The sequence below is a fragment of the Pollachius pollachius genome (assembly GCF_949987615.1).
Source record: "Pollachius pollachius genome assembly, chromosome: 10".
Classification (NCBI taxonomy): Eukaryota; Metazoa; Chordata; class Actinopteri; order Gadiformes; family Gadidae; genus Pollachius; species Pollachius pollachius.
The window spans coordinates 13,549,592-13,563,166 of NC_136943.1; the positions used below are offsets into that span (position 1 = coordinate 13,549,592).

At 45.3% G+C, this 13,575-nt stretch overlaps 1 protein-coding gene across 1 annotated transcript in view; it reads left to right on the forward strand.

Moving 5' to 3' along the window:
- The window catches only part of ppargc1b (peroxisome proliferator-activated receptor gamma, coactivator 1 beta), a gene marked incomplete at its 5' end in the record, with an annotated part of 65,556 nt that overhangs the window by 35,023 nt on the left and 16,958 nt on the right, over window positions 1-13,575 (forward strand). Inside the window, 2 exons of the mRNA XM_079745125.1 lie at window positions 4,963-5,148; window positions 7,762-7,965. Coding sequence (XP_079601251.1) covers window positions 4,963-5,148; window positions 7,762-7,965 — 390 coding nt within the window. The remainder of the gene's footprint in view (window positions 1-4,962; window positions 5,149-7,761; window positions 7,966-13,575) is intronic.

Here is a 13,575-nt window from a genome sequence, read left to right on the forward strand (position 1 = left end):
TCAACTGCATGCACATGCACTCAAAGGCTAGTGCACACGCAAACCCACAAAGGCACACAGGTGCGCTAATTGTGCTGAGAACTATAGGAGTTTTTTCTTTCCCAACAACCTTGTGTGCTTCTGCTCTGCTGTGGTGGCGTGCATGTGAGAGAGTGTATGTGTGTGTGTGTGTGTGTGTGTGTGTGTGTGTGTGTGTGTGTGTGCGTGTTGTTGCCTTTCTTCGGGAACTCCATATGGGAGAGTTTGTGTGTAGGTTCACAATCTCTATGTTTGCTGTGGTTTTGTAAGAATGTTTGTGTGTGTGTGTGTGTGTGTGTGTGTGTGTGTGTGTGTGTGTGTGTGTGTGTGTGTGTGTGTGTGTGTGTGTGTTGGTGGGTGTGTGAGTTTGTGAATGGATCGTGTGAGTGAGAGCACAAGAAAAATAAAGCATGCAGTGGGATTTCAGAGGACTAAAACGAGACACAGGGTCACATGACGAGCTCGGTGAGCAACCTTATATAACACGCTAGTGTCATGACGCCAGAACATGCACCAACTGGGTCACCAGCCGACCACCAAGCACTGCTCGTGTACCGCAGAGCTCCAGAATCACAGTCTTACCCCATATATCCTACATAGCCAAAATCATCACCGTTTATAACATACATCCTACAAAATAAAGAACATAATAGAAATCCTCACTACTTTTTACATACACCATGCACAACATGAAACTATCCCAGTTTATTACACTGTTCATAGCCGACAACACAGATAAATGACGGTTTAATAAACATCCTTCATAGTCCACAACACAGAGAAAGCATTCGAGATTATTACAGACATCCTTCATAGTCCACAACACAAATCAATCACAGTTTATAATAACCTACATAGTCCACTCCACAAAGAAATCATCACCGTTTATTATAGACATCCTACATAGTCCACAACACAGAGAAATAATCACAGTTTATAATAGACATCCTCTACAGCCCACAAACACAGAGGAAAACATCCTCCATAGACCCATGACTTGTCATGCACCACCAGCTGAATTAAAACTAAGTGTTAGAGATTTGGCGTTTGAATCATTGCTAGATTAGAGTATTGATACCGATAGTTTCCCTTTTATCCTTGTGGTGGGAGCCTTGTGTCTAATGACGGCTGTCGTGTTGAAATCGTTAGGGCTTATTTTTTGAGTAACACAGTGTCGACATATTTTAAAGAATGCGTTCCACCTTGGGCGTGTTTATTGAAAAGGGAAAAGGAAGAGGTACGACGGGATGTTCGAGTTCTCATGAGGTAAAGACGAAATCTCCCAAGGAGAATGAAACCCAGACGACCAAGAGGAACCAGACAGCTTCAACAAGGAAGAGAAAAACCGGAAAAAATACCAAAAGATGAAGAGAAACTGACCGGGGGGGGGGGGACAGAACACAATGGGTGGCATGTTGCCAAGTATGTGTGTGTGTGTGGATGTGTCAGTGTTTCTGCATTATTTGTATGTGTGTGTGCAACTGATTTTGTCTGTCTATGGAAAGACATGAAATGATATCCTGGTATTTCTTCCAGGAGGGTTGGCTAGCACAACCCGTATAACATACAGAACATAACAGAACTCTGGCCCAGCGAGAGCCTCTTCCTATAAATAGCTCAGGAGGTTAGGCCTGGACGTGGATCTGCTCCGTTATGGATGGGCCCACTTTTCCCATTAAAGCGGAACACAACCACAAATGGAAGTGGCCGGGATTTGATTTTAACCCCAAAACGCCCGCCCTACTTCACCCCTATTACCCCAAACGAAAACCCCCTACTCCCGCCCTCTTTCACACACTGTCACTTCAAGGTCGCTTACTTCCTTGAAAATAAAACAAACAGCAAAACACGTGACCTCCCATTCATTTTCAATGAAAGTGTTTGCTATTAATGAGCTTCAAAGGGTTTCCTGAGGGCGCATTCATCTTGCGGCCGCTGTGTGAAGCACAATGGGACTGGACATCTTGTTCCTGGTCCCACTCAGGTCCTCTGTGAGGGAGAGTCGGGGGTGGTGATGTCGTCAAGCTATCTGTGTGGGGCTAGTGATGTCATCAGGCCGTCAGGGCACGACGACTGTGCCCGTAAAAGATGCCCGCTCCATTTCTGTATCAGTAATGTAGTACGGTGTCCTGGTGGGTAGATACACTGCAGGCATGTGATGTGCATGTGCGTGCCAGTGTGTGTGCGGGTTTCTGTGATTTCTTTCTGGGGGGGGGGGGGGGCGTTATCCATGTGCGTGTGTGTGTGTGACAGCTAGTTAATCCGGTGACCTTAAACCTTCATTGCCCAAGGATGTTTTTATTGATTGACGGCCAGCGAGTATGGAACGAGAGGGGGAGAGATATATGGAGAGAGGGAGAGGGAGAAATATGGAGGGAGAGAGGAATAAAGGGAGGGAGAGAGATCTTGAGGTGGAGAGGGAGAAATATGGAGAGAGAGAGGTACGGAGGGAGAGAGAGGGAGAATTATGGAGTGAGAGAGGGAGAAATATGGAGAGAAAGAGAGGGAGAGAGGTATGGAGGGAGAGATAGGATAGATTGATGGATGGAGGGCGAGCCGGTGGAGCAGGAAGGTGCTAAAATGTTGCAAATGAAAGAGAAAAGAAGGATTGTAGGAAAGAAGGAGCAAGGAGGGGGGGAGGTTAGGGAGAGAGGGGGATGAGTCAGTAACACGTGAGCTGCATGCTAAGAACATACACACACACACACACACACACACACAATGACCCCTGCTTGAAAACAAACACACTTGCATCAGCATCCAGTGGCAGGGATAAAAGGAAGGGTTGATGTGGAGAGAGAGAGAGAGAGGAAGGCAGGAGTATGGAGGATAGGAATCGTTGTATATCTGTTATATCGTTCTGTCTCTCTCTTTCTCTCTCTTTCTATCTTTCTCTCTTTTTCTCTCTCCCCTCTGTCTGTCTCTCTCTCTGCCTCTCTCTCCTCCTCTGCTTTAATCTTCTATTTCTTCCTGGTCTCTCTTGGGATGTTCTCGTTCTTCTTCACCCGCTCATCATTCCCTCTTCCTCCTTTGCTCTTTTCCTCGTCCGCCTCCCTCTACCATCTCTTCTCCCCTCTCTTCCTCTCTCCAGTCATCTCCTCCTCTCTCCCTCTCTTCCCCTCTCCCCTCTCTAGAAAGGGGCAGTTGTGTGTAGTTATTAAACACCTCCTGACCCAAATAACGTTGTGTTTGTTTTTGTGGCAGCTTTGAAGCAGCTTCTAGAAAAACGATTGCTTTGCAAACCTTATGAAACATGGCCCCGTAGCCGACAGAAAACCGGCTTGTTTGTTTTGTAGCGTTTGACCAGATTGATGTTCGGATGGTTTATGGTTTGTTGTAAACAAAATCTGAGAGGTTGTTTTAAAGGGAGCATGTGTGGGTATCACTGTGTATTTGTGTATGGTGTATGTGCTATAAAGAGAGGAATATAGGAGTATTTGTGTGTAAGGCTCTATGTATAATCACAAGGAATGAGAGAGAGCGAGAATGTGTGTGTGTGTGCGTGAGATATATATATATATATTATATTATATAGGGCATTTTCAAGGTTGGTCTTTGGGCCTTACACCATTCTGTCGTGAACATGCTTACTCAAACAGAACGCCACGCCTAATAGTAAGGTGTGGCCTTCTGAGTAACCGTGGTCACACTGGAATGTTGACAGTGAATGGAATACTGCTGATTGTTTTCAAATTGCTACTTTCACATTTAATGATGCTTAGCCAACCTGCTTAGCTAACTCCTTTAAGTAGCGCACCATGCTAACTTGCCTAGGTAGGCTGCCAGGCTAATTTGCTATCCCACCAGGCTACAACTGGGCTCACTACCCTCTGCGTGTAACCTGTCTAGGTTAACCTGCATAACTAACCCGCCTGAGCTTATCTTACCCTGGCTCATTCGCTAAGCTAGACTGCAGGCTATCCAGCCTAGTTTACCAGCAGATTACCAACAGACTAGGTAGCTAACCTATGAGGCTAACCCGCCAAGCTATCCTGAAATGCTAACTCACCAAGCTAATTGGGTTAAATGATTGAAAAGTAAAACTTATCTTCAATAACATGGTGTTTACATAAACACTCACACACACACTCGCCCTGAGACTCACAGCTATGTGTCATGTACAATCCCATGATGCACTACACTTCAAACACTTGAGCAGTTTGTTTCATATCTAGCCAGTTTCCTCTATTTCTCTCTCTCCCTCTTGTTCCTCTCTTTCATAAATGTTTCCATTCTCTCTCTCTCTCTCTCTCTCTCTCTCTCTCTCTCTCTCTCTCTCTCTCTCTCTTAGTCACAGCTGTTATATGTGCTGCACTTCCCATTTGTGACTTCAGGCCACATGGCTGTCTGGCCACACACGCACTCTCACACATATACTCACACACACATACACACAAACACACACACACACACAGTGCTAATTGTTACGTGCTAATCATAATTACGCTGCATACACTTTTCAGAAGTGCAATGTTCCATATTAATCACCTTCTAGTTCCTGTCTTGACTGGTATTGTGACTTATTGTATGATAATAAACGTATAATAGAAAAATTTTGGGGCACAGAACCCCCAACCACTGTTTTTTAAACAGATAAATGGTGTTTAATAGGGAAGGGAGAATTTCTGGGCACTGATATGATGTGTTACATTAACTTAAACCCCTCGCCCTCAACTCTCTTCAACCACTATCACTCTCTCACCTCTCTCTCTCCCAGTCCTCTCTCTCCCTCTGTCTCCCTCCCTACTGGCTGCCTTTCCGCTGCTCTCTCTATCCCCTCTCAAGTCGTAATTGCTTTATTGGAATGAAAAATACAATTATTCTCCTCCTAGTGCCCACACGTATGATATAATATAAATACAACATTCTACAACTACAACATTCTACAACTATTCTAAACTATTATTCAACTATTCTCTCTGTGTCTCTGTGTCTCTCATCCAGTATGGGGAGGAGGAGGTGTGTTCGGACCGGTTGGACTCAGATTTCCCAGATATCGATCTGTCCCAGCTGGACGCCAGTGACTTTGACAGTGTCAACTGTCTCAGCGAGCTGCACTGGTGCAATGACCACGCCACCGGAGCATCCCCGGCATCCGCGCACTACAGTACGGCCGACGAGCTCTTTGAGGTGTGTAGAACACGTATGCATGCACACATGTACGCACACACACAAAATAACATGTGCACGTGCCACATACACTCACACACACACACACACACACACACACACACACACACACACACACACACACACACATGTTTTGATTGGGATGAATTGGGTTTCGATCCACAATGTTTTCAGCCAACCATAGGCATCGTTGAGCAAGATTTCATAACGATTCTTACAAGTCTTTTGATCAAAGGGTCTGCTCAATGACTGAACACACACCATCAAGATCCTGTTTTTTAACCTCTTACCATCTGATGTCTCTCTCTCTCTCTGTCTATGTCTCTGCCTCTCACTCTCACTCTCTCTCTCTATATATATAGAGAGAGAGATATTGGACAAGTCTGTGTGATTCTCTGTGCTTTTATATGCTCTGATATGATGACTGATGATTGATTAGTCTCAAATTGATTTTGTTAATACAACGGGCCTCTTCATAAACCGCAGGCCATATGCACAAACACACATCCTATCCATTTCTTTCACTCGTCCACTCTCGTCTCTCTATTATTGTATTTCTTTCTTTCTTGTCTGATTTGCTTCATTTCTATGTAGTGCCGTCCTATGATGCCCTGCATGTTCACAGAAGCCTGTTGGGTCTAATGCCATGTTGACATTGATTTGTATGTTGTGTGTATGTGTGTGTGTGTGTGTGTGTGTGTGTGTTTGTGTATGTATGTGTGTGTGTGTGTGTGTGTTGAATCTACGCTCCGTGGTGATGCTGGGAATCTGGCCAGTCGGCCATCGATCCCAACGTTGGCCATTTAAACTTCATTTAACCTTGTAGGACAAGGGGAGAAGAGGAGAGGGGAGGAGGGGAGGAGTAGAGAGGGTCGAGGCAAGAAGGAGGGTGAGGGGAGTGGAGGGAAGAGTGGGAAGAGGAGAGAGGGGAGGAGAAGATGGGAGTGGAGATGAGGAGGAGGAGGAGGAGGAGAGAGGGGAGAAGGATGACGAGAATTGGGGGGAATAGGAGATGGTTGAGGAGCTGGGCAAAGCAGGGAAGAGGTGGAGACAAGAAAGATGAGGAGGAGGGAAGAGATGAGGAGAGGACAGAGAAGGCTGAAGAAGAGAATCGGAGAGTGGGGAGGAGTAGATGAAAAGGGAGGAGAAGTGAGAGGGGAGGAAAGATGGTGAGATGGGAAGAGAGGGGATTAGAAGAGAGGAATGGGGAAAAGGGAGAGGGGGTTAGGAGAGAGGAGGATAGGATTGTACAACATTACTGTCATGTACAAATATGAAAGTCTGACTGATTTTGCAACAAAAAATATGCCTCACTATTTTTAACACTAACTCTCAGAATACCATTCAGTTATAATCAGAGAGGCAGTACAATATAGAGGCTTATATGCTGAACAATGATGTTCAGTCAGTCTGCAGCGAACAATGACTCGAATGATGATGAGAGGGAAGGAGAGCAAGAGACGGTGAGAGAGGGGAGGTGGAAAGTGACCGAGCAAGACGGAAAGAGAGAGAGTACAACCAGACTGCAAGCTGTAGGCTGACCCTGCTCGCTACTTATGACCAGGTGTCTCAGGTGGTAACACCTTGGCAGATGGTGTGGTAAAACCTCTCCTTCCTTACAGGTTGACCTGTCCTGCCTGCCTACTTGGAGAAAAGAGACCGTGTCTTTATGTGAAATGAAATAATTGTTGTGGAAATCGAGTCCCACTGAGAATAAGAGTGACTCTGTACCTGATGGATATTGCTGTCTTCTCATTTCGCTAAGATGCTGTCTTGCTATGATGCTATTACTTTACTATTTTTGGTATCAGCCATCTTGATTAGTGTCACATCGAAATGACAATTGGCACTGGAAGCATCCAGAGATCGCATACATTTTGAATACCCATTCAGGGTAAAAGGCTATAAGGCTTTGGGAAGATCAGGTAGAGGCCCGACAAGTTTACCCGCTAACTTGTTGTCAATGGTTGTGCCCCAGCTTCTAGGAGGTTTCCTAGGTCCTAGGCATCTGCAAATTATCAAACATGAACAATTATGCAAACGAGTTGCAGTTGAGGCATGTCGAACATATGACAACATACGGTATAATTCAGTAGACCCATCAGCGTGTTATATTGTACTATTTAGTTACTTTGCAGACAGTTTTATCCAAGCGCTTGTCACTTAATCCCACCATATTTTTGGCTCTATTTTCCTGTCTGGGATTAAAAAAGTATATTTCATCCCAAAGTGACTCACAGTGAATTAAAATGCATCTGCTTTAGGATCTGGCTCCAGGAAAGCTCCAGGCAGGCTTCATAGATTAGGGGTTGTATCGAGAACCTTTCTGCTCAGTCTCCCTAAGAATCACACCAAGCCACTACGATATCCTATTCTACTCTGTTTTCTGTGTTTTTATTCTACCCATTTTATGTTTTTTCAATGCTTTATCTCTTTATATTTAAATAAAAACCCTACGTTAACTCTTATTCAGTTCTGATACAGCACACTGTATCTATGAAACTATCTATTTCATTTTCAACAATACATTCTTCCTAATTGTCCTTTCTTTATTATTCTTTATCCTCAATACTGAATCTGACTCTGTGTTTGCCTGCACGTCGCCCCCTGCAGATAGAAGAGGAGAATGCGGCCCTGCTTGCCGCGTTGACGGACAGCCTGGATGGCATGGTGGACGCTGAGGTGGGGGGGCTTTCTGTCTTCCAAACCCTGGGGGAGGGGCCTAACCAGGAGGAGGAAGACGACGATGCCGTCCTTCCTCTCAACACCGGGGACTTCAGCCAATCGCTTGGAACAGAGACAGAAGATCCCTCGCTGGTAGGTAGTACTCTGACACCATCACCTGTTTGGTTGGTGGCAGGTGTTGCTACCCTCTTGGTAGTTTTGTTGTTTAGGAGACAGGTCTTTTATTTTGATGTTCCTCACTTTACTGACTTCCTCTTGGCAGCTTAGATTTTAAGGAGGGAGAGTTCTCAAAGGAATGTCATTCCCATAACATTGAATATTTTCAAATTTGAATCTCCTATCCATTGAATGTCAGCCTTGATATGAATGCAGGGTTTAGTACCGGCCAGCTGTTCAAACCAAATCCTCAATTCAAATGGTCCAAAGAAGCCAATGATTTGATATGAAATAAATAAAAGCCAACATTATTCTAAGTGAACAGGTCAAAAGAGAAATGGGAGTTCAGTTCAGTGGCACTTATAGTTTATACAAGCCAACGTACAGTTATTGGTTGCTAAAAGACACTAGGAGCTTACCGTTTGGGTGGCTTACTCTTGTAGTAGTTCATGAGAATTAGATCAAAGTTCAAATAGGCGCAGTTCAAATAAGTGCTAATATAGGTAGCCTACCATAATCTAACACTTTATACAAGCTATCAGTTAGAAGGCTAACAGCCTACAGGAACAGAACAGAAGCTAATGGTTAATGAGAGCTTACAGAATTGAACACTTGATTGGAGCTATCAGGTCATGGGAGCTAACAGGAGCTAACTGTTCACATGAGCTCACAGGAGATAATGGAAGCTTACAGTTATTGGGGGCGAACAGGAGATAAAGAACAGTTTATGAGGATAACATTTTTCAACAGTTCACAGAAACATGCAGAGGCCACGAAGCAACCTTTCAACTCCTAATACTCCACCACGTTATGTGTGTGTGTGTTGGTCTGTGTGCGTCTGTTTTGTTCTGTGTGCGTGGCCTTGTGACGTTCCCAACACAAGATCACACATGTACTTTGGGGTTGAACTCAGCGTTCAATGAAACTCACTCCCAGGAAGATAGGCCAGGACTGCCTGTTTTTGTTCTACCAGTGTCAGCCAGGTTTAGCCGGTCATCGGATCCTTCCTGCACCTGAGCTCAGAGCCCAAAATACGCTGGCTTCCATCTCCTGGTCGCACACCGCAATTCTCCCTGGAAACTTTGCCCTACTTTGTTTCACGTCTCGCCTTTCCTTTCTCTGGGCTGGTCAGCGGCAGCAGGAGGCAGCCACACAGCCTAATCGAAACAGGAAGCTACTTGGCCATAATAGATCACATGATGGCACTACAGTTGTTACACCCTTATTGCACTTGTCGACTGGAATCAAGAACACTTCACAAAGAGAGGCATGAGGCACGGGTATTGTTTTCTTTTTGTGTGGTTTGATTGATTTCATTTGCTTTGGTGGCAGCATTACAGATAGATTATTGTCAAGCAGGGCATGTAGCACAGAGACAGGCTCAATGCCTAGCGCTGAAATGTCTGCATCACACAGATGCACACACACGAAGGCACGCACATCAGAAACGCATGCGCACACAAATGCACAAGCACACACCCACGAACAGTCAGACAGACACACACACACACACACACACACACACACGCACACAAAGACATGTTTTCTGTCACCCCTGTCCTGCTCCTCGTAATTCCAAAACGGAATGTTAGGTGTTGAAGCTGCCGTGGCCCGTAGCAACGGAGCCGGTTTCCAGGAGCCGGTCGTTAGAGCAAGCAGAGAAGATAAGACGCCTCTGACATCAGAGCTGGTCCGGGGAGACCTAGCCAGTGGAAATAAGAGGCATTCCTTTCAAATTGACTCGACTGGATAACGGCCTTTATTTGGCATCTGGAAGTAGATGAAACAGAATGGGAAAAATAAGCAACAAAAACATCCCAGATCTTTAACAGTCAGCTAATAGCTCAATTATTGTGTTAGGCTGATTCTGTGTGTTCAATGCTACGATACGATAATACTTGTCAAACCCTGAAAGGGGAACTAGATGAAAAACACACACCACACAGACAGCAAGTGCGGGCGTTGGAAGACATACAGGCTCAGACAGCACTGAGCAGGTTCACAATGTGGGAGCAAACAGCCTAATGAAAAATGTAAGTGTGATGTACTCCTGTACTGATTAACGTAGGCCTACTGTACATACAGATACGATTTTAATTGAAAACAGCATCAACACTATTTAGTGTTGTGCACCCCTTTTTCAGTCTCTGTTTCATGTTCTTCAAGTTTCCCTGTAGAGTGTCCTTGAGTTACATAAAAGGAGCTTCAGAGAGGTTTTAGTGTGATCAGTGATTCCAATAGGGCGCTGGTGCTTTCATTCCAACAGAAATGGGTATTAAGATATAACGTAACAATAAATATTATGCAAGCACATTTAAGGTTGATTGGCCAGGCGCTAGTAATCCAGTGGCACAGTATGCCACTGCTGGAGGCATGGAGAACCACGGAGGGTAACCCATGCGCAGAGCTGGTGTTGTAGCTATAAACATTGAGCCCACATCACAACACACATGCAATGCAACGTCTTCTACTGTTGTGTGTCCAAACACACCGTCTCCAAGACACAAGGCTGCAGTGTCCTTGGTGACACCTTGCAGCTCTGCCGGCCGATCTGCCCAACAGGAGGAGGAGGGGTCGTAGTGGGAAGGTTTGGTCGATAGTTAGCAACAGCCAAGACCTCCTCCCTGTCTTCGTCTCTTATCTGGTTTGGCGAGGCAGGAAGGTCAACTCCAAATAGACCACGTTCTATAGAAACTCCCTTATAAAGACGTTAGAAAACAACACCCATATAATGAAATCTGTGTGCCTTTACCTGTAAGTGGACCACACGTGCAACGAACTGGAACACATGTATTGGTTATGCAGGCTTGGTTCTGGGCCAACTGTGTTTGTACACAAAGCACGCGGCCACCTATCATACGTTGTTGGACGTGCTGTGTTATGATAATACTTTATCGGTTTAGTCCGCTGCATGTCACGTTATCGCCCGCGGGAAGCGCCCGCGGCAACAATGACAGTAACAAGGCAATAATGGCAGTTGCCACTACCAACAACGGAGGCGTTGCCAGGTGTCACTACTAAAAAAAACAAGTATTGTGGCTCAAGCTCTAATAACAAAATGCTCCAGGGGGAGAAATAGCACAGGCTTGGGTAAGATCAACCAATGTCAAGCCACCTGATTGGTCAGTTTTTGTGCCGGCCTGAAATAGCAGCTATTTCATGCATGTTTTTCTCACAGTATCTGATTCACTGTCTTCTTTTGGGTTAGGAATGTGTGATTGATAAGGTGTGAAGATTTCCAATCTGGCTCTTTACAGATGAATCTTTGAAATATTATTTGTGCACTAGCATTTGAGAGTCAATCATCTGAATACAGTGGAACACAGTAGAATAGTATTGTAAGATACAGCCTGTGTTTACCTGGCTTAGAGCTGCTTTAAATTCCCTTTCAAAGACCTGGAGAATGTGCTTCTGCCCATCTTCTTCCTTTAAGTGTTGTAATCAAACACATTAGAATAAGTCTTTAGGTCCCCCCTGAGATGAGCTTTTACTCTGAAAGCTCTTTTACTCCTACTTCTCTTCTGCTGCCATTTTCCTCTGATCTAACAGAGCTGCTGATCACCATAGGATCTCATTGTACTCTGTAGAGAGCAGCATCCACAACCCGTTTAATCCACAAATCTTAAGGGGGATTTAAAAGAAAAGTGGATTCATAACTACAGTTTGGACGAATTGAATCTCTAATGTGGGTTGGTATGTGTTTATAATATGTCTATGATCAAACATATACCATATCGTTGGTATATAGACATATTCTGGATATGTACATAGCATATCAGAAACAGTATATTTCTCCTTTACCAGCACTAGGTGTGACATTCAGTACGTCCTACGTGTTAATCGCTCTCTGTGGGCAGCCTGTCAATCTCTAGCTATCGCTTGTGTCCTCCGACGCACTAGTACCAGTCACTCATAACAGCTGGCCTGGTGGTAAGCTAGTGCGGTGGTGAGCTGGCGTGATGAGGTAGGCTGGTAGTATGCTAACATGGTGGTGAGCTTGAATGGTGAGCTAGCACCACGGCGAGCTGCGGGGGGGACCTAGCATGGTGACCTAGCGTGGTAGTGAACTGCGGAAGTGGTGAGCCAGGGTGGTGGGGAGGTCGGGTGGTGGGGAGCTACTTGATTTGAATGAATTTAACTTGCAGCAGAAACATACAACAAAATTGGAGCGCAGCTACGCTTGGTGCCATTACACAGGGACAAGACACAACATACAATTCCTAAAAAAAACGTAAAATTAATGTTAGATAAAGCTTAAAGATTATTAAAAGGATAGGTTTGGCAGCTCTGTCAGTCTTAAAGTGCTAGAGTGAGGATGCTGGTGGTGACCTAGTATGGTAGTGAACTAGGGTGGTGGTGACCTACTGGTAGTGAACTAGGGTGGTGGTGACCTACTGGTAGTGAACTAGGGTGATGGTGACCTACTGGTAGTGAACTAGGGCGGTGGTGACCTACTGGTAGTGAACTAGGGTGGTGGTGACCTACTGGTAGTGAACTAGGGTGGTGGTGACCTACTGGTAGTGAACTAGGGTGGTGGTGACCTACTGGTAGTGAACTAGGGCGGTGGTGACCTACTGGTAGTGAACTAGGGTGGTGGTGACCTACTGGTAGTGAACTAGGGCGGTGGTGACCTACTGGTAGTGAACTAGGGTGGTGGTGACCTACTGGTAGTGAACTAGGGTGGTGTGACCTAGGGTTGTGGTGAGCTAGTCTGGTGGGGAGCTAGGGTGGTGGTTGGATAGCGCAGCTTTCTGCCAGATGAACGTGTCACGTCCATTTCAATCTTCTTAGAGTGGCTCCCGCGTCACATGACTCTTCCTTGTCATTCCACTCCTGTCTGTTGTGCCTGACCGTCAACTCACCAGTCCTGTTCTTTTTAGTTTGTGTGTGTCTTTGTGTGTGTGTCTGTGTGTGTGTGTGTGTGGGTTTCTGTGTGTGTGGGGGTGTGTCTGTGTTGGGGTGTGCGATTATTGCATGTGTTTATTCTCTGGGGGCAATATTCTCTATCTGTTTACAAGATGCCTTCACGAGGTTAAGATTCCGGCTAATGTCTCCATCTCCCTTCTCTCTGCTTCTTCCCCCCGAGACTAACCGTTCTAATAATAAATGGCACTCATGGTTTGTATGAAAAGCGTCAAATGGCAGGCCGATTATTATAATAGGCTGTGCAGGCGTAGGTGGCTCAACCTGCAGGCAAATCAGATTTTTTTTTTTACATTACCCCACTTTAACACACGGGAGATCATAAACAAACTTTGATGTTTATCTATTAAGTTTTTCCCTCCTCAGAATGTGGAACACTTTTGAGGACGTGGCAAAACAGAAAAACATCTTGCCATTGTGACAGTCCCCCGTCTTCACACAGTCTGTTCTACGGTTATCCATCAGCAGAACAGCCTGATCAATCTCGCCCTCCCGTGTTGTGTGTGTCGACGAGGGATAGCGCTCTAACCAGTGTGTTCATTTCAGTGTGTGTGTGTGTGCTACTCAGGGCCGAACAAGGCATCTATTGAGTTTGCGAGCGTAGTGATGGAACCCGGCCAGACTGGCGTAGTGGAGAGTAGAGTAAGAAGGAGAGAGAGAAGA